The sequence below is a fragment of the Sus scrofa genome, chromosome 7 (assembly GCF_000003025.6).
Source record: "Sus scrofa isolate TJ Tabasco breed Duroc chromosome 7, Sscrofa11.1, whole genome shotgun sequence".
Classification (NCBI taxonomy): domain Eukaryota; kingdom Metazoa; phylum Chordata; class Mammalia; order Artiodactyla; family Suidae; genus Sus; species Sus scrofa.
In genome coordinates this window covers 77,262,839-77,290,431 of record NC_010449.5, presented here as the reverse complement: position 1 = coordinate 77,290,431, position 27,593 = coordinate 77,262,839, and the positions used below count along the sequence as shown (strand labels likewise).

The window sequence follows — 27,593 nt, the reverse complement described above, 5'->3', positions numbered from 1 at the left end:
GGTCCCAGGCTAGGGGGTCCAATTGGACCTACACCTGCTGGTCTAGCCACAGCCACAGCAACCCGAGTTCCCTGACCCACTGAGCCAGGCCAGGGATTGAACCTGCGTCCTCATGGATATTAGTCGAATTCTATTCTGATGGGCCACAATGGGAACTCCCACACAGTTCACTCTTTTAAAGAGCATTATTAAGTGGCATCTAGTGTATTTACAATGTTGGCAACCACTTGTGTGCTCATGTATGCTAGTCGGGTTCATTAACCACTGAACCATGACGGGAACTCCTGTTTTGTTTCTTTTTTAAGGCCACATCGATAGCATATGGAAGTTCCTGGGCTACAGCTCGAATCAGAGTTGCAGTTTCTGGCCTATGTCACAACCACAGCAACACCAGATCCAAGCTGCATCTGTGACCTACACCACAATTTGCAGCAACACTGGATCCTTAAACCACTGAGCAGGACCAGGGATAAGACTCACATTCTTACAACCACTATGTTGGGTTCTTAACCTGCTGAGCCACAACGGGAACCCCTGTTCCCTGTATTTTTCCCTCTGACTTCCTGTGAGTTATTCGACATATTCTAGAAATATATTTTAAATTACCTATAGTGTTTTAGATGTGTCTCATTACATAGCTTTAAAAAAATGGTTTCTTTATGTATTACATTACATATACACAAAACAGTCCATTAGTAATATTATTCAACCTATTTGAATGATTTATTATCCCCATTTGTAAAATAATGTTCTTTACTATTTCTTCCATGTATGTTTAGAACCTCATTATGTAGTACTATGTAGTACTATATATTTTTTTCCTGATAAACCAAACATAATTTAGGAAATTCAAGGGGAAAAGAAAAGCCTATTTTTTAATCCATATTTTGGCTTATTGTGTTCTTTCTCTCTTTCCACTATTTCAAGATTCCTTCCTTTATGATTTTATTTCTGTTTAGAGAGTTTTCCTTAGACATTCTTTTAGGATAGGTCTGCTGGTGACAAATTTTCTTAGTTTCCCTTCATCTGAGAATGTCTCAATTTTCCCTTTATTCCTGAAGGATAATTTCATGTGTGTATGAATCTGGATTGAAGGCTGTCTTGAAGTGGAAAGATATTGGGTTATTTCCTCTGGCTTCATAGTTAAATCTGGAAGCCAAAAAAAAAAAAAAAAACAACACTATAATTTGTTGTGATTTTTATCTCTTCATTCTAAAAATTATTTTGTATACAAATTTTTTATTCACAATGTTGTGTTCTTTTAAAAAGCCCAATTTAATACATTTCAGGACCTACAAAACACAGATCCTTTTCTGTACATAGTCATAATGCTTTGAAATTCAACCGTAAAAGGGCAGAAAAGAGGAAGCGAAGCCTCACAAAAATTGCGAACCTTTTCTCTGCTCTCAATTTTGGCCCCTGGAGAGCGCTGCTGTCTAAATTTGGAAATGGCTTTTCTGTAAAAGATCAGAATAAGCTCACAAACACCTTCCTTCCATAGAGTTTAAAGAGATCTGAGATAGTCTCACACTTTTTTTTTTTTTTTGGCACAGTGACAAGTAAAACACTCAGTTGCCAGAGGCAGGCAGTTTTGTTAAGGCAGCCTCTCTTCCTAACAGTCATTACAACACCCATCAGCAGAAGAAATCTAAATCCCCTGTCATTTCTCCTCAACCTCAGAGCAACCTGGGTTCAAGTCCCTGGGTCATCAGATTTTTGTTTGTGAGGAATCTCCCAGAAAGAAGCTTGCTGCCTCTTCACTGCCACACCATGATCTTGGTGTTCACCTTGATGCTTGAGGTGTTCCTGTTCCTGAGTGAGTACCATTCCATTGTACTCCCTTGTCCACATAGGGAACATTGCTCCTCCAGTTTGACTTTGAATAGAGACTTTTCGTTTTAGCCGAGTTCACTGATTCAGCATTGATGTTTCAGGAGGAACCGGAGCCCAGTCAGTGACCCAGCCTGACAGCCTCATCACTGTCCCTGAAGGAGACGCTGTGGAGCTGAGGTGCAAGTACTCCTCTTCTGTCGCACCCTATCTCTTCTGGTACGTGCAGTACCCCAACCAAGGACTCCAGCTTCTCCTGAAGTACACGTCTGGAAATAGCTTTGTTTCAGGCATCAGAGGCTTTGGGGCTGAATTCAGGAAGAATGAAACCTCCTTCCACCTGAGGAAAACATCAGTCCATTTGAGTGACTCAGCCAAGTACTTCTGTGCTCTGAGTGACACAGTGACTGAGACTGCAGGGGGAGCTGAACACAAACACACTGAGACACAGCAGCTTAAAAGACCCAGCATCTCAGCCTGCGTTATTTTCAGGAAGTTAGTGTGTTGTTTGATGGCAAACAGTACAAACAATACAGAGTTCTGGAGGTGTTTTGCTCCTATGGGTATCATATTCTTTTCCTTTCTTTTTTTCATCTTGCAAATGAAGACTGTTTTTGGTTTTTTTTTGTTTTTTTTTTTTTAAGTTTGGCATTTTTATCCTCGAGAGTCAGCATTCTAAAGGGAATGAGACTAAGGGATTTTCAACAAGCTGGAGGAAGTTACATGCTCCCATGTCATTTGAAATAGAGATGGGCTGGGGTAACTTGAGATTGGCCATGTGGGTTGCTGTAAGGCAGTCGGTGAATTTCCTTTCCAGTATTCATCTCATCTCTCAAGCATCAGAAAACCCAGGATAATTGCTTATTTCTAACTGCTTTATCTCCAGACTATTTTATTAGTATCCCGAGAGGCTCCTTTCCTTAAAGGACTTCAGTTCTTTGACTAAAGCATTTGGGACTGGTGCACTTAATTAGAGCTGGCACTTAAGGATGTACATAGGGTAACTTTTCCAAAGACAATATAGTCAGATTGACAAGGGAAAAGGTCTTCTTTACCTACTGGTCCCCAGTAACAGTAAGTTAGCTCATTAACCCAGTAAGTTAAACACAGTGTCATGTGAGAGTTCCACTTGGAATCTTAGGGTTGGTGGTTCTCAGTGTCCCACCCTTTCTTTATCAGACTCAGCCAGGCTCCTCTGTCCCCCTTTCCTCCCTTCTAATTCAATTTCTTTAATACCCACTGTGGGACCAATAATAGTTAGTGATTCCTTAATCATCTTTTTTTTTTTTTTTGGCTTTTGTCTTTTGAGGGCCGCACCTGCGGCATATGGAGGTTCCCAGGCTAGGGGTCTAATCAGAGCTGTAGCTGCCAGCCTATGCCAGAGCCATAGCAACACAGGATCCGAGCCAAGTCTGCGACCTACACCACAGCTCATGGCAACGCCGGATCCTTAACCCACTGAGCAAGGCCAGGGATTGATCCCACAACCTCATGGTTCCTAGTGGGATTTGTTTCTGCTTCGCCACAACGGGAACTCCTTTAATCATCTTTACTTATTTTTCTACATTATTTCTCACAGTACCTTTTTATAAGTGAATTTTATTACATTCATAGGTGTACAACAGTCTTCATAACCCAATTTTATAGCATTTCCATCCCAAATCCCCAGTGCATCCCCCCACCCTCCATCACAATGCCTTTAGTAAACATAGAAATTGGTGCAGCCAGTTATGGAAAATAGTATAGAGGCTCCTCAAAAATTAAAAATAGAGTTGCCATGTGATCCTGCAATCCCATTCCTGGCCATATATCCAGACAAACCCATAATTTGAAAACACATATACACCCAAATGTTCATCGGAACACCATTTACAACAGCCTAGACACGGAAACAACCTAAATGTTCATCTACAGATGAATGGATAAAGAAGATGCAGTACATAAATGCAATGGGAAGCTACTCAGTCATAATAAAGAATGAAATAATGCTATTTGCAGTGACATGGATGGACCTAGTAGAGGTCTTCATACTAAGTGAAGTGAGTTAGAAAGACAGATATCATGTATACCACTTATATGTGGAATCTAAAATATGACACAAATGAACTTATCTATGTAACAGAAACAAACTCACACACATGGAAAACAGACTTGTAATTGCCAAGGGGGAGGGGGTGGGGAAAGGCATGGATTGGGAGTTTGGGATTAACAGTTATAAACTATTATATACAGTTTTGGCAAACAACAAGGTCCTACTGAATAGCACAGGGAACTAGATTCAATATCCTGTTATAATGGAAAAGAATGAAAAGTAATGTGTGAACAATAACTGAATCACTATCCTGTACAGTAGTAATTAACACGATATTGCAAATCAACTATACTTCAATAAAAATAAATTTGAAAAAACAGGCATATGGAAGTTCCCAGGCTAGGGATGGTACTGGAGCTGCAGCTGAGGCCTACACCAGAGCCATGGCAACACCAAATCTGAGCCACATCTGCGGCCTACACCGCAGCTTGTAGCAATGCCAGATTCTTAACCCACTGAGCGAAGCCAAAGATGGAACCCACATCCTTACAGAGACAAAGTTGGGTCCTTAACTCGCTGAGCCACAATGGGAACTCCAGAAGTATTCTTTTCTTAAGGTTTTAGCCCACTGAAGGCAGTATAGGACTTAAACCCAGGGCTTATCCTGAGAGACCTTGTTGAGAAAGCTGTTGAAAATGTTAACATGAAAAACAAGGGCCCCAAGTGGCATCACTTGTGCTAAAAGCCTGTGATGCCTTTCCTACATTTAACACTTAGACCAGTTGCAGTTTTGACCTTCCTTTCTCCATCCTCCAGAGGAAGAGAAGGCAATAAATGTGCATGACAAAGCCTTGCCCTTCCCTTCCCCATCAAAAGAAGACGTCCTGGCTTAAAAATAATCTTTTTGGGAGTTCCCGTCGTGGCGCAGTGGTTAACGAATCCGACTAGGAACCATGAGGTTGCGGGTTCGGTCCCTGCCCTTGCTCAGTGGGTTAACGATCCGGCGTTGCCGTGAGCTGTGGTGTAGGTTGCAGATGCCGCTCGGATCCCGCGTTGCTGTGGCTCTGGTGTAGGCCGGTGGCTACAGCTCCGATTGGACCCCTAGCCTGGGAACCTCCATATGCCGCGGGTGCGGCCCAAGAAATAGCAACAATAACAACAACAACAAGACAAAAGACAAAAAAAAAAAAAAAATCTTTTTGTTTCCTAATAGATCCCTTGTACCATCCTTTTTCCTAGAAAGACCTTCCATTTCGTACAATCCCTCAGAGCACCCTTCTATGCTAGGTGGGATGAGATGGATGCTGCTTGATTCATGAATTGCCTAGTAAAGCCAATTCGATCTTCAGATTACTCATTTGAAATTTCTTTTTCAACAAAGTATTTGAGAAATCCTGGGTGAACAAATGGGGCTAAGAATAGCAAAAGAGGGGAGAATAATTGTGTGCGGAGAAAAACTTAATCATATCAGCACGTGGAAAACATGTTCCTAGCTGAATATTCCTTTCAGTTAATAACTTTGCCTTATTCCTTGATTCAAGTTTATGGCTGGGATGCATTATCTACATTTATGTTGTTATTATTATCTTTATTCATGTTATTATATCTTTATCCATATCTCTCAGAAAAGACTCCTGGATAAGCGGGGAGTCATAAACAAAAGGGAAGATGAAGAAGTTCGAAGTATAAACATGAGATTTTTCTGATTTTTATTTATTTTTATTGCCTAGGATTTATATAGCAGGGGAAAAATATGAACTTCCATGTCACATGTTCAAAATTATGTCTAAACCATTGAGAATTACCTCTTTTTTTAACCCCTACTCCCATTCCACCTTCCTCCAGCCCATTCTCAGTTCAATTGAGCCAGAGGGTGGGGCTTCATGTCAGAGTGTCACCTGAGCAGGGTTTGTTAGATGAGCTGATTGGCTGCAGGAACTGGAATATCTCCAGAACACGTCATGCCACTCCCAACCCAGGGGTTCAGCTGTTAATCTGAAGGTGAATATTTCCTGGCAATAGGAGGAGTCATGAAGAGGCTAGTGGGCCCTGTGCTGGGGCTTCTGTTGGCGCAGGTTTGCTGTGAGTTGGGGCTGCCCCACAGGGGGATCTCAAGGACTGAGCAGCTGCTGTACTGTTGAGGAGGTTGGGGGAAGGATGACAAGTCCTGCACATCCTTCTCATCTTCCAGGGGGGCACTTTCAGGGTTTTGTAAGAGTTACAATGACCTTCATCTGTGACTGTCGCTCTGTTTCTCATCAGGTGTGAGAGGAGTGGATGTGATGCAGAGCCCCTCAGCCCTGAGTGTCCAGGAGGGAGCCAGCCCCACGCTCTGGTGCAATTTTTCCAAGAATGTGAACAGCGTGCAGTGGTATCTTCAGTACCGAGGTGGCAGCCTGGTCCACTTATTCTTCATTCCTTCGGGGACCAAGCGGAATGGAAGATTAAATGCCACGACAGTTGCTAAAGAACGCCGCAGCTTGCTGTACATTTCCTCTGCCCAGATCACAGACTCAGCCACGTACTTCTGTGCTGGGGAGCACAGCGCTCCCCAGGCACCTGCAGCCTGTACAGGAACCCTCCGCGGGGCTCAGCCCCTCCTCCAGCCAAAGTCACACCCCGGGGCCACCACAGGGCATTCACATTGCTCATTATTCCTCACCTACACTGGTACAGTTTTAGCCACTGACACTTAGCCCTACGGATTTGGGACTTTGGTCTTTTACTTCCTTCTCAATCTGAATCTCCTTCTGCTCTAGAAACTTCTAACTTGGAACTAGCAGAGTAGCTGGAAAGAGAACAGAACGAAAGTGAATATTTAACCACAATATGCTGGACTCCAAAATGGTAAAAAGTGAAAGAGAAAAGAAAAGAAAAGAAAATTCACTTCAGTAAAGATGCTATCCAGCTTAGCTGGGTGTCAGGAACGTTCAGTTCTGCCTCACCACATGTGTCCCAAGGGGCAATTGCAAATACATCCCATCCTGCTAGTGCTGCAAAGCAAACAAGAAGTATGTGCTCAGTGTTTAATATGAACTTGGTCACTTAAAACAAATTCTTCCTCTTACTGTTCTGGATACAAGAAATCTGAAATCAGGCTCATTGGCTCCAGGCAATGTCTTGGTAGGCTTGATTGCTTCCAGAGGCTCCAAGGGAGAATCCATCTCCTGGCCTTTTCTAGCTCCTGGAGACCGCCTGGATTCCTTGGCTCATGACCCCTTCTTGAGTCACTCCTACCTCTTGTTTCCACCACCACAGCTCCTTCCTCTTCTGGAGTCAAATATCCTCAAACACATCATATACTTCCATTATTAAAAAACAAAAAATGGGATGGACCTAGAAACTATCATGCTAAGTGAAGTCAGTCAGACAATGAGACACCAACATCAAATGCTTTCACTGACATGTGGAATCTGAAAAAAGGACAGACTGAACTTCTTTGAGGAACAGATGCTGACTCACAGACATTGAAAAACTTATGGTCTCCGGAGGAGACAGTTTTGGGGGTGGGGGGGATGTGCCTGGGCTGTGGGATGGAAATCCTGTGAAATCAGATTGTTATGATCATTATACAACTACAGATGTGATAAATTCATTTGAGTAATATAAAAAAAGTTTAAAAATAAATAAAAAATAAAACGGAAAAAAAAAAACCCAAAAACCAAAAAACAAAACCCTTGCGGAGTTCCCATTGTGGCTCGGCAGAAACGAACCCAACTAGTATCCATGAGGATGCGGATTCGAGCCCCAACTCTGCCTAGTGGGTTAAGGATCCGGTGTTGCCATGAGCTGTGGTATATGGTACAGATGCAGCTCTCCCCTGTGTTGCTGTGGCTGTGAAATGCAGACCTGCAGCTGCAGCTCAGATTTGACCCCTAGCCTGGGAACTTCATGTGTCATGGATGCAGCCCTAAAAAGCAAAAAATAAAGTAAATAGTTAAATAAATTAAAAAAATTTTTAGGGGAGTTCCTGTCATGGTTCAGTGGTTAACGAGTCCGACTAGGAACCACGAGGTTGCGGGTTTGATCCCTGGCCTCGTTCAGTGGGTTAAGGATCTGGCATTGCTGTGAGCTTTGGTGTAGGTTGCAGCTGCGATGTAGGTCACAGATGTTGCTTGGGTCCTGCGTTGCTGTGGCTGTGGTGTAGGCCAGTGGCTACAGCTCCGAATAGATCCCCAGCCTGGGAACCTCCCATATGCTGCAGGTGCTGCCTTAGAAAAGACAAAAAAAGATCCAAAAAAAATTTTTTTAATTTACAAACCCTTGTATTCTGAGAGTGTTAATAATGAAAAACAGAAACATCATATCTTTTCTTAAGTCAAACACTAGCTGTGCTTAGAGCTATTATCCATAGTAAAGGAAGACTAAAACTCATATATACTAATTCCTTAACTGAAAACATTATTAGTGTTAATTTTTACAATGTTTAATACTGCCATGTCTATTGAAGATATTATAATTATGAGAAGTACTACAATTTTCTCACAAATGAAAATAATGGACAAGTTATTTAAATACTACCTCAGATCCTGTTCCCCAGGCTCAGACCTTGAGATAGGGATTCCTGCACTTAAAAAGGAAAAGGGGAAAAGGCCAAACAAGGGGCCGATTTCCATTGATGTTGCTGACATTCTGAGAGCTCTAGAGGAATTCTTAAAGGTCACGTAAATATACAAACTGCATTAGATGCAATTTTTAAATACTGAACATATAGTTTATTTTCTAGGAAAACATTATCTTAAATTATTAAAGTTTGAGAGTTAAAAAACAGCCAATTGGAAAAATCATTATTTTTATTTACTTTTAAAACATGTAGAACAAGATAATATTATAAGCTACCCCTGAAGGAAAAGAAAGTCCTGTAGAAGAGCTGTTCATTCATACTAAAAGACAAACATAATTCTGATAATAAAACTGGATGTAGAGTAGCCCTTGAACAACAAATAACAACAAAAAATTATGAAATAATTTTACTCATAAACATACATGAAGAAAAATTCATACAATGGTCAAATGATATTTACCCAGAATGTTTAAGCTCTGCTCTGGATGGGTGGTATTTCCATGGCTTAGATAACAGCAAGATATCAATGACAAAAATGTACCTTCTAAGTTTAGTACTTAATAAATTTTTCTATGTGCATTTTCTTGGTATTACACAGATTAAGGAATGGTGAGTGAATGTACAAATATTTAGTGCATGTATAATTCAGTTATTTAACAGTAGTTAGGTGGTATAGGGGAGTAGTAGTTCCTTCTCAAATTATTTTTTATGGAATTTTACAACTCATGGGAAAAATGAACATTTGTTGTATTGCTTTATTATCATAAACAAGCTGTTTCATTAAAAAAATAGTAAACTGCCCAGGGATAGTCTTTACTTGAGATAATAATTGCCTTATTTCATTCAGTCCTCTAAAGATAATGTTATTATAGTCAATTTGGAAAATGATACAAAAGTTTGTTATATTAACACTGCCTATATCATATTCTTTGTAGGCAATACATAAATGAAAAAAAATCCTTACATTAAAAATATAACATACTACAGTGATTATTTTTCAAAATGATACCCAGACACAGTGTACCTATAGCTACTGGCTTCTATTTCCTAAGGAGAAATTTGTCTCTTCATGGCCAACCTAGAACCAACATTGACTATTTTATTAGGTAACAAGACTATTAACCATTTCAAGGACATGAGTCCCAAACATTCCACATGAATTTTTCATTACAAGGATTTTATTTTTTGTTTATTTTTTTGTCTTTTTAGGGCTGCACTTGTGGCATATGGAGTTTGTAAGCCCTTCTTCTACATCCTTAGTGATCATGAAAATGCAAGTTTAATAATGTAATGAGATCGCTATACACCCATTATGTTGACTAAAAATAAAAAGACAACTATATCAAGTGTTAGCAAAAATGTAGAACAACTTTCTAATGTAGAATCTCTTTAAAGACATGTTCTCTTCAGTGAGAAGGGCTCTTCTTCATTTGATGTTATGTTATGGTACGAAAGACAACTCCTTACAGGGACTCAGTCTGAGGGCCAGTATCTCAACAAGGGAAAACTTTCCTTCTGTCTGAAGAAATCATTGGATCAAGATAATAATAAGACCCACTTACTTATTTCAGTGCTTTGATTGATGCATGGTTGTTGAACATGAATTTTTAAGATGTTGTGCATAATTTTACAGAGTGACTTCTCTATATGGCCACAGGGGGGCGATGCTGCTTCAAAGAAAATTAACATTCGTCCCACATACACATCTTCAAGAAATTATCCTTTACAATCTAATAGATTATTATCTCCTACTTTCCTTTAATTTAAATCTCTGTCAAATATGTATGTGGGTGGCTAGATATGTATGCATCTATCCAAACATCTACCTAAGTAGTATCTGTATACTTTCTAATCTAATGGTTTGAAAAATATGGCTTTGAAAATCAATGCTTCTTTGAATAATACATATTGTCCTCACAGTCATGGCCACATTTTGCTTCTATAATATAAATTTATGATATTGTCACCCAGACATAGCCTAATCTTCAAGCATCTTCTCCATCAGAACCATTCTGGGCCCAGAAGTACAGTTGTTTACTGTTTTCTTTGTCACATCACAGAAATGCACATTTCTCTTTGGTAGCTTTTATCTGACTGTACTTGAGTACTGGGACCCAGTTGGCTGAAGATTGGGACTCTGTCTCTTTCATTAATGAGACCCAAGTATTGACCTATTAGTAGGCAGGCAGCAACATTCATTAAAAATATATTGAAAAAATGCATTAATGAATGAATAAGTGAAGAGTTCCCATTATGGCTCAGTGGGTTAAGAACCTGACTAGTATCCGTGAGGATGGGGATTCGATCCTTAGCCTCTCTCAGTGGATTAAAGATCTGGCATTGCTGCAAGCTGTGGTGTAAGTCCCAGAGGCAGCTCGGATCTGGTGTTGCCGTGGCTGTGGCATAGGCCTGTACCTGCAGCTCCAATGCAGCTCCTATCCTGGGAGCTTCCATATGCTGCAGCTGTGGCCATAAAAAGAAAAATAGTAAAATTTAAATTAAAAACTTAATAAGTGAAAAAGAAAACATATCAAAAGTTTAACAATTAAAAAAATCCCCTTAGAGTACTGGAGTAGATAGGATTATATCTTATCATTGTCTTGTCATTGTGTCAGGGTGGATGATGAAGGGCTTTTCTTTTCTTTCCTTCTTTTCTTTCTTTCTTTCTTTCTTTCTTTCTTTCTTTCTTTCTTTCTTTTTGTCTTTTTTGGGCTGCACCAGTGGCATATGGAGTCTTTCTTTTTTTCTTTTTTCTTTCTTTCTTTCTTTCTTTCTTTCTTTCTTTCTTTCTTTCTTTTTTTTTTTTTTTTTTTTTTTTTTTCTTTCTTTCTTTCTTTCTTTCTTTCTTTTTTCTTCCTTTCTTTCTTCCTTTCTTTTCTTTCTTTCTCTTTCTTTCTTTCTTTCCCTCTCTTTCTTTCTTTCTTTCTTTCTTTCTTTCTTTCTTTCTTTCTTTCTTTCTTTCTTTTTTGGCTTTTTCGGGCTGCACCAGTGGCATATGGAGGTTCCCAGGATAGGAGTTGAATCAGAACTGTAGTGGCTGACTTACATCACAGCCACAGCAATGCAGGATCCAAGCTGTGTCTGCAACCCACACCATAACTCACAGCAATGCCGGGTCCTTAACCCACTGAGCAAGGCTGGGGATCAAACCTGCATCCTCATGGATACTAGTCAGGTTGGTTAACAACTGAGCCATGACAAGAGCTCAGAGTTTTTCTTTGATTGGATTTAAGATGACACCAAATACAGAAACAAAAAATTTCTTTCCGTGTTTCAAAAAAATGAGCTCCTTATTTCTTTTAGCTTCTATTATTTATAATGTAGATCACTACTATTTTTCGGGCTGCCTTGGAATTTATCCTGCATTTCTGACTCTATATCCTGCTGTGTTAGCATCGAAAGCCAAATTTATTCTTTATGTTTTTTATTTTACCTATGAAGATAAACTGTGAAGAAAATGTTAAATGTTCAAACTCAGGAAGAGAACTACCAAAAACATTGCATTCCTGAACAGTCATGGTTCCATATACTGAACTCTGAAAACTTTTTCTAGGCTCTCTTATCCATTTAGAAATTAAAGCTCCTACAGAACAGATAATTTCAGTACTTCTTAATTAATTTTCCTCATGTATGTTCTTAGAAATATTTCATTTGACGGATTTACATTTTAGCAGAAACACAAAGACATTAACATTGTTTTAATAACCTTCTATCATTTCTTAGGGCCATGTAAACTATGGACATATCTGAAAGATCATGTTAAAATTCAAGTTCTATGAGGGCAAAAGGCATATACAGTCTCTCTGTTCTGATCCACAATAGCTTGTAACAGTGTATTACGCCCATTGCATGTCTTCAATAGACTTTAATTAGTATTTGTAATATAAAAGCAGTGATGCTTTATAAGTTAATTTTGGGATTAACTTTTATAAAACTTCATGGGAATTGTCTTCCTCATAATGAAATAATGTTATCCCTATTAACACTTCAAGAGGAGGTCCTGATACATGATTTTTAACCTTCTAGGGGGTGTCAGGAAAAGGAAGAGGTGGGAATGGGAGAGAAATTCTAAACTGCTCTTTATTCATGTGTAAGCAGAAGATTTCTGATTTTCGGCGAAAATGATTTTCACCAAATTCTATGTTAGGGCAAAAGGGGGAAATGCTTGCTTTTGAGAAATAGCTTTAGGTGAAATGACTTGTGAGAGGGTGGGGCCTGTTGAAGGAATTATAGCAGATGTGAACTTAAAGTCAGAGTTCAAGCTGGCTGAGAAGACTAGACGATCACCTGAGCTGTCACTGAGCTTTGGTGCCAGGAACAATGGACAAGATTCTGGGAGCATCATTTTTGGTTCTGTGGCTTCAACTAGGCTGTGAGTTGCAAAGAAGAAACCCTAGGATATGTTGTCAATTGGGGAGAATAAGAAAAATCCATGCAAGTAGAAACTTTAAAAAGGAAATATCAATGTGGGGACCTGATGATATTTTATCTCTTTAAACAGGGGTGAGTGGCCAACAGAAGGAAAAAAGGGACCAGCAGCAGGTGAAACAGAGCTCTCAACCTTTGACAGTCCAGGAAGGAGACATTTCAATTTTGAACTGTACTTATGAGAACAGTGCCTTTGACTACTTCCCATGGTACCGGCAACATCCTGGCAAAGGACCTGAATTATTGATCGCAGCACGTTCTAGTTCAATTACAGAGGAAGATGGAAGATTGAGAGTTTCCCTCAGTCAAAGTGCCAAACATGTGTCCTTGCACATCAATGCTTCCCAGCCTGGAGACTCAGCCACCTACTTCTGTGCAGCAAGTGCACAGTGCTCTCCAGGCACCTGCAGCCTGTACCCAAACCTGCAGCTGAGGCTCCAGCCAAACCCTGCTGTGTAGATGAAACAGTTTCTCTCTCTCTCTCTCTCTCTCTCACACACACACTCCATTTGGCTGTAAAAAGTCTTAGTAAATTTAAGAAAACTAAAATTATGCAGAATTTATTACTTGACCAAAAGGGGAATTGATTTGGAAAAAACACAACATGATATCTCTAGAAAATCTTAAGATTTGGAATTTAGGCCCTAAGTTTTAAAATAAGTCATAGGGTAAAAAAAGCAATGACAATGGCCATTAGAAAATATTTTGAAAGAAATTATAGTGAGAACACATACATATAAATATGTATGAGGCACAGCTAAAAGAATACAGGAAAAGGAATTTATCTTTTTAAATATTTCTATTACCAAAGGAAAAAAGTTGAAAGACAATTATCCAAATTTTCAACAAGAGAAGATAGAAAAAGAAGAAAATAAAACTCAACATAATCTAAAGGAAGGAAAAATTAAAAATTAAAATTGCCAAAGCTTAAGGAAAACATTAATAGAGATAACCATGAAATATGTGGTTAATTTTCTTAAAATGATTAATACAATTGATCTGTTCCTAGCTAGAATTATCAAGAGAATTACCAACATTCTAAAAGAAGGTAAACACAAATTATAAAGATGAAGAATGTAAAAGAAAACCATACATAGATTCTGCAATGCTTAAAGAGTAACAAAAGAACATCATTAACAAGTTTATGCCACTGAGTAAGAGTATAGAAGTAGACCCACACAAATGGAGAAACTTATTTTTGACAAAGTGCAAGGAGAATTCAACGGAGGAAATGTCTTATCAGCAAATGATTTTGACACAATTGGATATTCATAGGCAAATGATTGAAAGATGGCCCAAATCTCATACCTTATACAAAAATCTGAGGATAGTCTCAAAATGGATTATACATTCAAGTGTAAGATGTAAACCTACAAATCTTTTTAGAAGAAAACATAAGAAAATCCGTATATAACTTAAGGTTTTACAAAAAAGATTTTGACATGATATCCATAAAAAATAAACAACTTGGATTTTTTTTCCCCCAATTTTTTTTGTTTGTTTGTTTTGTTTTGTTTGCTTTTTAGGGCCACACCTGTGGCACATGGAGATGCCCAGGCTAGGGGATTAGTTGGAGCTACAGCTGCTGGCCTGCATCACAGCCATGTCTGTGACCTACACCACAGCTCACAGAAACACTGGATCCCCAACCCACTGAGTGAGGTCAAGGATCAAACCCTGATCCTCATGGATATTAGTCAGATTCATTTCCTCTGTGCCACAATAGGAACTACATAACTTGGAGTTCATCAAATTTTTTCCTGTGGAAAACACTATTAAGAGAATGAAAAAGATAACAGAATGGCAGGAAATATTTGCAAAATATCTTTTCATCAAAGACTCGTATTCAGAATGCAATGAACTCCTAAACCCAGCAGGAAGAAAACGAACAAGCCAGTTGAAAAATGAGCAAAAGATTCACACAGACACTTTACCAAAGAGCATGTATAGCAGAGAAATAAACATATAAATAAGCATATAAAAAGATGTTCATCTTCATTAGCCATTAGCAAAATGCAAATTAAATGAGATAGCATTCCACATCTATCAGAATGGCTGACATTAAAAATACTGACACTTCCACATTCTGGCAACGATGCAGAGGAAGTGGATCACCCATACATTGCTCATCCATGAAGAGTACAGTCACTCTGGAAATCAGTTCAGTAGTTTTATATAAACTTAAATATCCACCTACCTTACAAGCAGCAGTCACACTCTTGTGTGACTCTTGGGTATTTATGCTTGAGAAATGAAAAATTTATGTTCACTCAAAAATCTCTACATAAATATTCATAGTGGCTATATCTCTGCCAGCCAAATCTGGAAACTACCCAAATGTATTCATTGGGTGAATCAATAAATAAATAAATCCCATTGTGGTGCAGCGGTTAACGAATCCGACTAGCAACCATGAGGTTGTGGGTTCGGTCCCTGGCCTTGCTCAGTGGGTTGAGGATCTGGTGTTGCCGTGAGCTGTGGTGTAGGTTGCAGACACAGCTCGGATCCTGCATTGCTGTAGCTCTGGTGTAGGCCGGCGGCTACAGCTCCAATTAGACCCCTAGCATGGGAACCTCCATGTGCTGCGGGAGTGGCCCTAGAAAAAGCAAAAAGACAAAAAAGACAAAATAAATAAATAAATAAATGTACTGTAGTAATCCATACAATGACGTATTATCATTTTTTATATATACATTCCTTTTCTTTTTAAAAAATTTTAATTAAATTATAGTTGATTTACAATGTTCTGTCAATTTCTCCTGTACAGCAAGGTGACCCAGTCATATATATAAATACATTATTTTTCTCATATTATCTTCCATCATGATCTATCACAAGTAATTGGATATAGTTCCCTGTGCTGTGCAGCAGGACCTCATTGCTTATCCATTCTAAATGTAATAGTTTGCATCTACTAACCTCAAACTCCCAATCCATCCTATTTCCTCCCCTTCCCCCAGCCCCATGGCAGCAACCACAAGTCTTTTTTCCGTGTCTGTGATCTGTTTCTGTCTTGTAGATAGGATCATGGATCATTTGTGCCATATTTTAGATTCCACATATAAGTGATATCATATGTACCTGGCCTCTTTCTGATTTACCTCACTTAGTATAAGAATCTCCATTTGCATCCATGTTGAAGCAAATAGCATTATCACATTCTTTTTTATGGCTGAATAGTATTCTATTGTATATATACCACATCTTCTTAATCTACTCATCTGTTGTTGGTTTCCATGTCTTGGCTATTGTGAATAGCGCTGCAATAAAATAGGGGTGCATTCTTCTTTTTGAATGAAAGTTTTGTCCAGATATGTTCCCAGGAGTGGGATTACTGGATCATATGGTATTTCTATATTTATTTTCTGAGGTACCTCCATAATGTTTTCCATAGTGGTTGTACCAACTTATAGTCCCACCAACAGTGTGAGAGTGTTCCCTTTTCTCCACACCCTCTCCAGTATTTGTTATTTATAGACTTAATGATGGCCATTCTGACCACTGTGAAGTGATACCTCATTGTAGTTTTGATTTGCATTTCTCTAATAATTAGTGATGTTGAGAATTTTTTCATGTGCCTACTGGCCATCCATATGTCTTCTTTGGAGTATGTCTATTCAGACCTTCTGTCCATTTTTTGATTGGGTTGTTTGGTTTTTTGCTGTTGAGTTCTATGAGTTGTTTATACATTAGGGAGATTAGTCCCTTGTAGGTTCCATTGTTTGCAAGTATTTTCTCCCATTCTATATGTTGCCTTTTCATTTTTCTATGGCTTCCTTTGCTGTGCAAAATTTTATAAGTTTGATTAAGTCTCATTTGTTTATTTTTGTTTTTATTTCTATTGCTTTGGGAGACAGACCTAAGAAAATATTTTTAAATTTTTTTTATTACTCAATGAATTTATCACATCAATAGTTGCATAATGATCATAACAATCTGATTTCACAGGATTTCCATCCCACAGCCCAGGCACATCCTCCCACCCCCCGCCCCCAAACTGTCTCCTCTGGAGACCATAAGTTTTTCAATGTCTGTGAGTCAGCATCTGTTCTGCAAAGAAATTCAGTCTGTCCTTTTTTCAGATTCCACATGTCAATGAAAACATTTGATGTTGGTGTCACATTGTATGGCTGACTTCGCTTAGCATGATAGTTTCTAGGTCCATCCTGTTGCTAAAAATGCTGGTATTTCATTCTTTTTAACGGCTGAGTAATATTCCATTGTGTATATGTACCTCATCTTCTTGATCCACTCCTCTGTCGATGGACATTTAGGTTGTTTCCATGTCTTGGCTATTGTAAATAGTGCTGCAATGAACATTGAAGTACATGTGTCTTTGCGAGTCGGGGTTTTCGCTGGATAGATGCCCAGGAGTGGGATTGCTGGATCAAATGGTAGTTCTATGTTTAGTTTTCTGAGGAATCTCCATACTGCTTTCCACAGTGGTTGCACCAATTTACAATGCCACCAACAGTGTACTAGGGTTCCTTTTGCTCCACACCCTCTCTAGCACTTCTTGTTTGTAGACTTTTGGATGATGGCCATTCTGGCTGGTGTAAGGTGGTACCTCATCGTGGTTTTGATTTGCATTTCTCTAATGATGAGTGACGTTGAACATCTTTTCATGTGTTTCTCGGCCATCTGTATGTCTTCTTTGGAGAACTGTCTGTTTAGATCTTCTGCCCATTTTTGGATGGGGTTGTTTGTTTTTTTGGTATGGAGCTGCAGAAGGTGTTTCTAAATTTTGGAGATTAATCCCTTGTCAGTCGATTCACTTGCAAAGCTTTTCTCCCATTCTGTGGGTTGTCTTTTTGTGTTGTTTAGGGTTTCCTTTGCTGTGCAGAAACTTTGAAGTTTGAGTGGGTCCCATGTGTTTATTTTTCTTTTTATTGTCAATACTCTGATAGCTGGATCTGAGAAGATGTTGCTGTCATTTATGTCAGAGAGTGTTTGGCCTATGTTTTCCTCTAGGAGTTTGATAGTGTCTGGTCTTCTATCTAGGTCTTTAATCCATTTGGAGTTTATTTTTGAGTAGGGTGTTAGGGAGTGTTCTCATTTCATTCTTTTCCATGTGGCTGTCCAGTTTTCCCAGCACCACTTATTGAACTAGCTGTCCTTTCTCCATTGTATAGTCTTGCTTCCTTTGTCATAGATGAGTTGGCTGTAGGTGCATGGGTTGAATTCTGGGCTTTCTATCCTCTTCCACTGATGTATATGTCTGTCTTTGTGCCAGTACCATGCAGTTTTGATGACTGTTGCTTTGTAGTATAGTCTGAAGCCCGGGAGCCTGATTCCTCCAGCTCCATTTTTTGTTTTCAGGATGTCTTTGGCTATTCTGGGTCTTTTGTGCTTCCAAACAAACTTTAAAATATTTTGTTCGAGTTCTGTGAAAAATGTCCTTGGTCATTTGATAGGGATTGCATTGAATCTGTAGATTGCCTTAGGTAGTATAGTCATTTTGATAATATTAACTCTTCCAATCCACGAGCATGGTGTATCTTTCCATCTATTTCTGTCATCTTTGATTTCTTTCATCAGTGTCTTATAGTTTTCAGAGTACAGGTCTTTTGTCTCATTAGGTAGGTTTACTCCTAAGTATTTTATTCTTTTGGATATGATGGTAAATGGGATTGCTTCCCTAATTTCCTTTTCTGCTCTTTCATTGTTAGTATATAGAAATGCCGTTGATTTCTGTGTATTGATTTTGTATCCTGCGACTTTGCCAAATTCGTGGATCAGCCCTAACAGTTTTCTGGTAGAGTCTTTAGGATTCTCTAGGTATAGTATCATGTCATCTGCAAATAGGGATAGTTTTACTTCTTCCTTTCCAATTTGGATTCCTTTTATTTCTTTTACTTCTCTGATTGCTCTGGCTAGGACTTCCAGAACTATGTTGAAGAATAGTGGCGAGAGCGGACATCCTTGTCTTGTTCCTGATCTCAGCGGGAATTCTTTCAGCTTTTTACCATTGAGAGTGATGTTCACTATGGGTTTGTCATATCTGGCCTTTATCATGTTGAGGTAGGTTCCCGTTATGCCCACTTTCTGAAGGGTTTTTATCAGAAATGGGTGTTGGATTTTGTCAAAGGCTTTTTCCGCGTCTATTGAGAGGATCATATGGTTTTTATTCTTCAGTTTGTTAATGGGGTGTATCACACTGATGGATTTGCAGATATTGAAGAGCCCTTGCATCCCTGGGATAAATCCCACTTGATCATGATTTACAATCCTTTTAATGGATTGTTGGATGCGGTTTGCTAGTATTTTGTTGAGGATTTTTGCATCGATGTTCATCAGTGAAATTGGCCTGTAGTTTTCTTTTTTTGAAGAATCTTTGTCTGGTTTTGGTACCAGGGTGATGGTGGCCTCATAGAATGAGTTTGGGAGTATCCCTTCCTCTGCAATTTTTTGAAATAGTTTCAGAAGGAGAGGTGTTAGCTCTTCTCTAAATGTTTGATAGAATTCACCTGTGAAGCCATCCGGTCCTGGACTTTTGTTTCTTGGAAGTTTTTTAATCACAGTTTCAATTTCAGTTCTTGTGATTGGCCCATTCATCTTTTCTATTTCACCTTGGTTTAGTCTTGGAAGATTGTACTTTTCTAAGAATTTGTCCATTTCTTCTAGGTTTTCCATTTTATTGGCATATAGTTGCATATAGTAGTCTCTTATGATCCTTTGTATTTCTGTGATGTCCGTTGTTACTTCTCCTTTTTCATTTCTAATTTTATTGATTTGAGTCTTCTCTCTTATTTGCTTGATAAGTCTGGCTAGGGGTTTATCAATTTTTTTGATCTTCTCGAAGAACCAGCTTTTCGTTTCATTGATCTTTTCTATGGTTTTCTTTGTTTCTTTTTCATTGATTTCTGCTCTGATCTGTGAGATCTTTAATGACAGGGTCTGTATCTATGTTTCTCATCCATGAGCCCTCACCACCAAAGTATCTTAGACATTAGGATCATTCAATTGCCTCCTTCTTTCTTTCTATCCATTAACATATTCTATTTCTTAATGTTAAGCTTCTTCAAAAAGCTTCGATAATATTCAGTGAAAAAAAGAAACCTTTGGAGATTTATGGATAAATTCTTGGGGTAGAGCAGTGGTTGGTAAAGTATGGCCCATTGGACAAAGCCACCTGCCACCTGTTTGTAAATAAAGTTTTACTGGAAAACAGCCATGCCCATCTATTTATTTATTGGCTATGAAGGCTTTGTGCTTTACCAGCATAGTTGAATAGTTGTGACAGAGACCATACAACTTCAAATCCTAAACTCTTTAGTATTTGACCATTTATAGAAAAATATGTTCCAACCTCTGGGGTGTAGGAATTACATGAGAATTTTTAGATTTGGAGTTTTTTGTTTGATGACAACAAAATAAAATAATAAAGGCATATGTCCCATCATCTGTACCCAACTTAGAATACTCCCTTTGGTTTTAAGGCTTTTGTGTTCTTTTTGTTATGTATATCAACTTAAAGACAAGTGGAATAATGGCACTTTACAAATAGAAGCATCACACTTGTTTAAATGGATTCTTAACACACTGTGCCAAGCAGGAACTCCAGTGACTTCTAGGATTTTGACTTCTCTTATTCAAAAATATCCATTTAAGTCAGCATTATATAACTGCATTATTTAATAATAAAGCACCAAAAAACTCAGCACTAAAAAAAAATATTGTGCAATTACTGCTGCTCTCTTACATGTATTGAATTGCATGTTGATATATTCAAACAATGAATGTTAGTAATACAACCTCCTCCAACGGAAGCCTGCAGTATCTCTGGTGGCATAGGTTCTTTGGAGTTTAGCCTGTCTGTGTGCCGTATAGAACCAAAATCTTCTGGACACTTTTATCCATTTCAACAACTGCGATGCTTCTATTTGCATCTGCAAATAACTGCAGTGGCTCTGGTCACTGCCAAATGCAGGTTCAATCCCTAACTCAGTGCAATGGGTTCAAGATCTGGCATTGACACAGCTATGGCCTGGGAACTTCCATATGCCACAGGTGCGGCCACAAAAAAATTCCTAGAAATCACTAATCACAGTAATTCAGACACTGTACATTAAGCTCCAAATCAATTCTTTCTTTCTTTTCTTTTAAACGAGAGTTGCAACATTTACTTCAGGTTCTCTCTCTTTCTCTTTCGTTTTTGCTACACCAACAGCATGTGGAGTTCCTGGGCAAGGGATTGGATCCTGTGCCACTGCAGTAACCAGAGCCACAGTGGCGAAAACGCAGGAGCCTTAACCTGATAGGCCATCAGAGAACTCCCTAAGCTCCCGATTATTTCAATCGAGTGAGTTATTGAATGACATATATCTACAGATTTCCTCTAATGAGCCTACACCAACTCTTCAGCATAAGATCACTCCTCACATTAAAGTTTTAATTGTTCAGATCTTGGATCTGCTTCTGGAGAAGCTGTCACACCAGGGGCCTAAGACCTATGTTCTCTAGAGGCTATACTTCATAAAAAGGTCATTGTAACACCCCAGACACACCCCCTCATCCACTTAATTCACTCATTTTTCAGAGTTTTTGAGCACCTGCCTGATGGGTATTTTGAGAAACTGGCTACAGAGACTAATAGGATTAAGTTTCTGATCTCAGGACTATTGAGCCTAGTTTGCAAGACAATACGCAAATGATTCCAGTATGATGTGGAAATGGCAGGGATAGATCTGTATACAAGGTATGGTGGGAAAAGAGGTGAGAACTAATTCAGCCCAAAATACTGGATGCGTTCTTTCACAAGGAGATGGCATGTAAATTGGTTCTTGAAGAATGAATAGAAGTTACCTAGGCAAAGGTAGGGGCAGAGGGAGAACATTTTAAGCAGAGGAGGCTCACCCCCTGGTTCCAGGGGATGAGCAAGGGAATAGGACAAGAAGAGATCTCAGATCATGCTTTTCTTACACTCTCCTATACCCACAGTTCCCTAAAATGACCTTAATTCTCAGTGTGAACAGACATTAGACGCTGAGTCTCAAAAGCTTTAAGGGAAATATACTTTGCTTCATTTTAAAGGCAGAGGAATTGCCCACTGTATCAGCCTCAGGCACCATTGTGCAGTCTGCAGAAATTATTAGGTGCTTCCATCCTGGAGCCCCTCCCTCACCCCAGATACCTATTTCCCTTCTACATCTACAACATCCAACTTAAGCTTCACTCCAGGGGTCAAAATCAAAATCAGACATAAAGCAGACTGCAGGGACAGAGGGTGAACCACAGAGGGCGCTGCTCCCTTCCATCCGGGGTATGATGCAAAGTCCTCTTTCATTTCTGAGCACATCTGTCATTTTTACAGCCTGTGGCAGGATTTGGCAGACACAAGAGCCAAGATTTTCTTGAAGATTCCACCAAAGGATCAAGTACCTAGACGAATAGTTCTCTCAGCTTTGGTGTCTCCCCCTAAAAGAAACCTGAAGCTTCTCTGCCAGCCATGCTGTCTACATCTTGCTCAGGACTTGTGATCTTATTGATATTGAGTGAGTAACATTAATTCAGAATTGTCAAAGATGTTCTATTCCGTGGTTTGGGGGTGACTTTTAACATCTATCAAGCTGAAGACTGGCCCTCTTACATTGCAAATATAGAGAGTCTTTAGCTGTGTTTTTTGTTGTTGTGTTTGTTTGTTTCTTTGTTTTTGAGCAGATGCCTGCTCCTGGGCAGGATGGGCTCACATCCTCAGAGTGAGGAGTTTGTACAAGTTCTAGCTGGATTTTAGCCCTGTTAGTTTCGGTGTATTCCAGAGAGCAAGGCCTAGTTTCTTTTGCTAACATGCTTTCTGCCACTCACCCCGTTCTTGTGATCTTCTTAGTCATCAGTAAGTAACAAGTTGATCCTAAATGCTCATGGTTTTGCATTTTCCTGTAATCCTGGTTACTTTCACGTTGTCCTGTCTTCCTGAACCCTCTCCTTCTGTACACGTCTAATGTAACGAACTGATTCTTTTCTAGGAGGGACCAACGGAGACTCAGTGAACCAGACAGAAGTCCCAGTGGTTCTTCCAGAGGAGGCACCTATGACTCTGGGCTGCGCTTATGAGACCCTTGATTCAGCTCCCTATCTTTTCTGGTACGTCCAGTATCCCAACAGAGCTCCTCAACTCCTCCTGAAGGGGTCAACTGCAAACCCGAGGGCAGAGGAGCAAGGTTTCCAGGCCACTCTGGTTAAGAGTGACAAGACCTTCCACCTGCAGAAACGCTCAGTGCAAACATCAGACTCGGCTGTGTACTACTGCACCCTGAGTGACACAGTGAGAGGGGCTGCAGGGGGAGCTGAGCACAAACCCAGAGGGCACAGGTGGGGACTGGCTGTGGGCTGCCCTGGGAAGGGTGGGTTCTTCTCTGTCTCTGCTCTTGCATGCTGGAGGCATCCTCAGGGTACTTCCAGCTCTGATGCTCAGAGCCAGGATCCTTGGAATTCTTGGATTGCTGGTCAGAGAGGAATCTAGGCCAGGGCAGTTTAAGAGGAACCTAAGAGCTCGTCTCAGAAATGCCTTTCTTCTCAGCCCAGCCTCTTTCCTCCAGATGGCACAGAATTTCTTGGAAGTGCCCCTAGCTCCAGCGTCTTCCTGTCATCACAGCAGCTCTTACAGAACACTCAATAATCATCCCACTTCTGGACTTGAGATCCGTGCTTTGAGAAACTCTGGATTCTGGACATGGCCAGGACTGCGTAACCTAATGTCTTGTTTCTATCATGGCATTTATGCCTGTGGTCCTTCTGAAGTGAGTTCTGTGAAAAATGTCCTTGGTAATTTGATAGGGATTGCATTGAATCTGTAGCTTGCCTTAGGTAGTATAGTCATTTTGATAATATTAACTCTTCCAATCCATGAGCATGGTATATCTTTCCATCTATTAAGAAAACATTTGTACATTTTATGTCAGAAAATTTTTTGCCTATGTTTTCTTCTAGGAGTTTTGTGGTGCCATGACCTGTTATTTACAGAACTTCTTAAACTTATGATGCAACTGGATCCCAATAAACCATACTAAATTGAAAATACCATAATAAATCAAAAATGCATTTAATACATCTAGCCTACATTATAGCCTAGCCTAGCTTAGCATAAACACGCTCCACGCATACATGAACTTACAGTTGAGAAAAATTATTTAACACAAGGTCCATTTTACAATAACGTAAAGTGTTGAAAATCTGATGTAATTTACTGAGTGCTGTGCTGAAAGTGAAAATCAGAACAGTTGTGTGGGCACAGAATGGTTGTTTACTCTCATGATCCTGGGGATGTCCAGGAGTTCAGTTCTCTGCTGCTGCTCAGCAGCACCAGAAGATATACTGCCTGCTGCTGGCCCTGGAAGAGATCAAAATTCAAAATTAAAAGTATGGTTTCAACTGAATGCATATAGCTTTCTCACCACTATAGAGTCAGTGATCTTAAATTGGACTACCATTAGTTGGGGACATTCTATAATGATTAAAAGGAAAAGACTACTGATACATACAATAAACTAGATGGATCACAAGGATGTTGTGCTGAGTGAAAAAAACACCAGTCTCAGAAGGCTACATAGTATGTATGTATATATGGAATATGATTCCATATATAATAGACAATTCTGCTTATTCAACATTCTCAAAAGGACAAAATATAGACATGTAAAGGAGATCAGTCATTGCCAGGGGCTCCCAGGGACTGCAGGGGTAGGAAGGATGTGCAAAGGGAGTTTTTCAGAGTGATGGAGGAGTTCTGTATCTTGATGTCAGTGGAAGTTGCAAGAACTTAAACATGTGATAAATTTCATAGAGCTATGAATAAAAAAACACATATAAAAACTGTTGAATCAGAGTAAGTTCAGTATCTTAACAAAATTTTATCAATATCAATTTCCTGCTATATATATGTGTATTATTATGCTACTCTCCAGGCTGTGGGCATTCAAAGTCTCCTCTGCTTAGTGACAAAAAATTGCATACTAGGACATCTGCTGCCTGTCAGCTCTCAGAGGTGAAACAGGACAGAGGAGGGGATGTCTCAACCAAATATCAACTCTCCTCCTGCATCACTCATTAGTGAGTTCTTTTGACCTTAAAATCAAAGGACTGGCTGTTTTAGGGACCTGGTCTGTACTTTCCTTTCCTGTTGTCTATTTGTTTTTGGTCTTTTTAAATAATTCATTCATTAAAACAATGAAACCAAATGGAAGATTGACAGCTACATTCCACAGGATCATGTAACAGTTTACAAAATTTTAGTCACCAACTTGTGTGGTGTTGACATGTGCTGAGTGTTTGAAGCCTGTAGATACCACATTTTGTAGGAGTGCATTGTAGCACTGCGTCACGGAAAGATCCGACATGCTTATTTTGATTTTATTTCAAAAGAGAGAAATAATGAGCCACCAACAAGTGAGACTAACAAGTTGGGCCAATGGGATAGAAAATGTGAGATGAGGACAGTTCCAGGACATATGATCTAGTAAGTACAATTGTACTTGTGGAGGCAACTTCTCAGAATATCCTGATGCTCTTCAAAGTCTAATAAGTATGACTCAATGTCAGATTTCAAAAGAATAATATTTTAATCCTATTATAATTTCACAAAAACATAACTGATTAGATTCTGAAAGTCAGAAGGACTGATTTTTTTTATCACTGATGAAGTAACCTAGTTATAGAAAAACCTCTTTTTTACTGAGCCCTAGAACCCAGTAAAAAAGAGAAATATTAATTACTTAGGTGAAATTGCTTTTCACCAAGAAAACTGAAGGGCTGTGAGTTTCTAAAGAGTCATTAGACTCTGGGTGGAGAAAAGTTAAGTATAGGTTAATTGAATGACCAATAAGTAGATTCTAAGAAGAGCTCACAGCCTATACTTAATTCTTTTTTAAATGAGCTTTCAGGAGTTCCCATTGTGGCTCAGTGTTTAGCAAACCCGACTAGCATCCATGAGGACGCGGGTTCGATCCCTGGCCTCGCTCAGGGGTTAAGGATCCAGCGTTTCCATGAGGTGTGGTGTAGGTCACAGATGTGGCTCGGATCCCATGTTGCTGTGGCTCTAACATAGGCCGGTGGCTACAGTTCCGACTGGACCCCTAGCCTGGGAACCTCCATATGCTGCAAGTGTGTCCCTAAAAGACAAAAAGACCGAAAACAAATAAATAAATGGACTTGCAAAATTCTTCTGCTGAATGATTGCCAATGTATGTAAACTTTAATCTTCAATTCTCTTCAGCTTAAACTTTAATAAGAACTAACCGCCTTTTCCACGCTTCTTTTTATATATTGGGTAGGTCACTAGTGACCAGGTAATTCATGACCAGGGAAAGACAAGTAGACCACCTAAAGGTTTGTGGGGAGCCAGACTTTTTCTCATCTTTGCATATGACACGTGGGCTATGAACATAACAAGCCCTGCTTCCTGTCTGGGGGAGTCACACAGGAACCCAGGGACTATGTATATGAGCCGCCAGACACTCCAAGACACTGAACGCTCAGCCTGAGGCACAACGAAACACACTTGTGCAGGGGAATCTGTGCCACATGCCGCTCTCCAGCCTGCTCTGGCTCTTCCTGGCCTCCGTCTTCTCTGGTAGGGATGGTCCCACACATGGTGGGAAGGTTCAGGGGGAAAGGACTGCACACAGGCCCGGGTGCTTCACGTGGACTTGGGAAGGACGGGGGATGGCAGGAAAGCAGGCATATTATGATTTCAACTGGGCTTGTCTTTGGGTCCTAAGGTAGTCTAATTCCTCCATTATTTTCTTCACTGCTTATCTCTGTTTTCTGATTTATCCCACAGGATCCGGCATGGCCCAGAAAGTTACTCAGGACCAGTCAGCTGTGTCTAGGAGAATGGGGGAGGCAGTCACCCTAAACTGTTGGTATGAAACATCTCAGAGTGCTTACTACCTTTTTTGGTATAAACAGCCTCCCAGTGGAGAGATGAATTTCCTTATTCATCAGTATTCCAGTAAACAGAATAAAAGGGATGGCCGCTACTCCGTAAACTTCCAGAAAGCACAAAATTTCATCAGTCTCACCGTTTCAGTCTTACAACTAGAAGATTCTGCAATGTACTTCTGTGCTCTCCGAGATCTCACGGTGCTTGAAGTAATAGGAAAAGCTGAACAAAAACCCCAGAGCTCAATAAGAGAGAGCCCCCCTGCTGCAGGACCCAAGCTGATATGCACACCTGCAGACCCCAGACAAGAAGTGGTTGTCCTGTGGTTGCTTCATCTGTGGTCTGGATGAGAAGATTTCTTTCTAAATAAAAGCTCCTTTTAGGTCATTTGGAAGCAGGTTTCCCAAGTATCTTTCTACTAATACATTCTCCATCTTGAATTTTTTGCTTTAAATCCATCATATAAAACTTGCATAAACTTGTCAAAGTATAGAGTTGAATACTTGCCCCATTATAAATTGCGGTGGCAGTGTCACCTAAGGTCGCTCACATCACAACCTGGATCTAGTTTTCCGGAAGCAACATGAAAATCATTTCCTTATAACTTTCCTCTTAGGCTTCTTGTCAGCTGGGGTATAATCAGAGAAGCAGTGGTGTAGAATAATAGGTTAATTATAAGAATTAGAACTCATGCAACTGCTTGAGCTGGAGGGTGAGTCTATACGAAGTTGTTATCTGTGTATCTGGTATTGAGCCACAGTTCACCATAAGTCAACTAGAGTATCATTTGAGAAGAAAAGTTGGATGTGGAAAAAGCATGGACAAACTGACTCATAAAGACATACTAGAACCATAAGGAC

The 27,593-nt window shown here is 39.6% G+C and overlaps 3 gene segments (V, D, J or C); all 3 read left to right on the top strand.

The window, feature by feature from the left end:
* Window positions 1,234-5,504, top strand: LOC102168033. The segment is given in 3 exon segments: window positions 1,234-1,816; window positions 1,935-2,393; window positions 5,488-5,504. Coding segments are annotated over 3 exon segments (522 nt in total).
* On the top strand, window positions 12,679-13,330 carry LOC102162433. The segment is given in 2 exon segments: window positions 12,679-12,798; window positions 12,928-13,330. Coding segments are annotated over 2 exon segments (438 nt in total).
* On the top strand, window positions 22,334-27,220 carry LOC102162077. The segment is given in 2 exon segments: window positions 25,942-26,421; window positions 26,632-27,220. Coding segments are annotated over 2 exon segments (501 nt in total).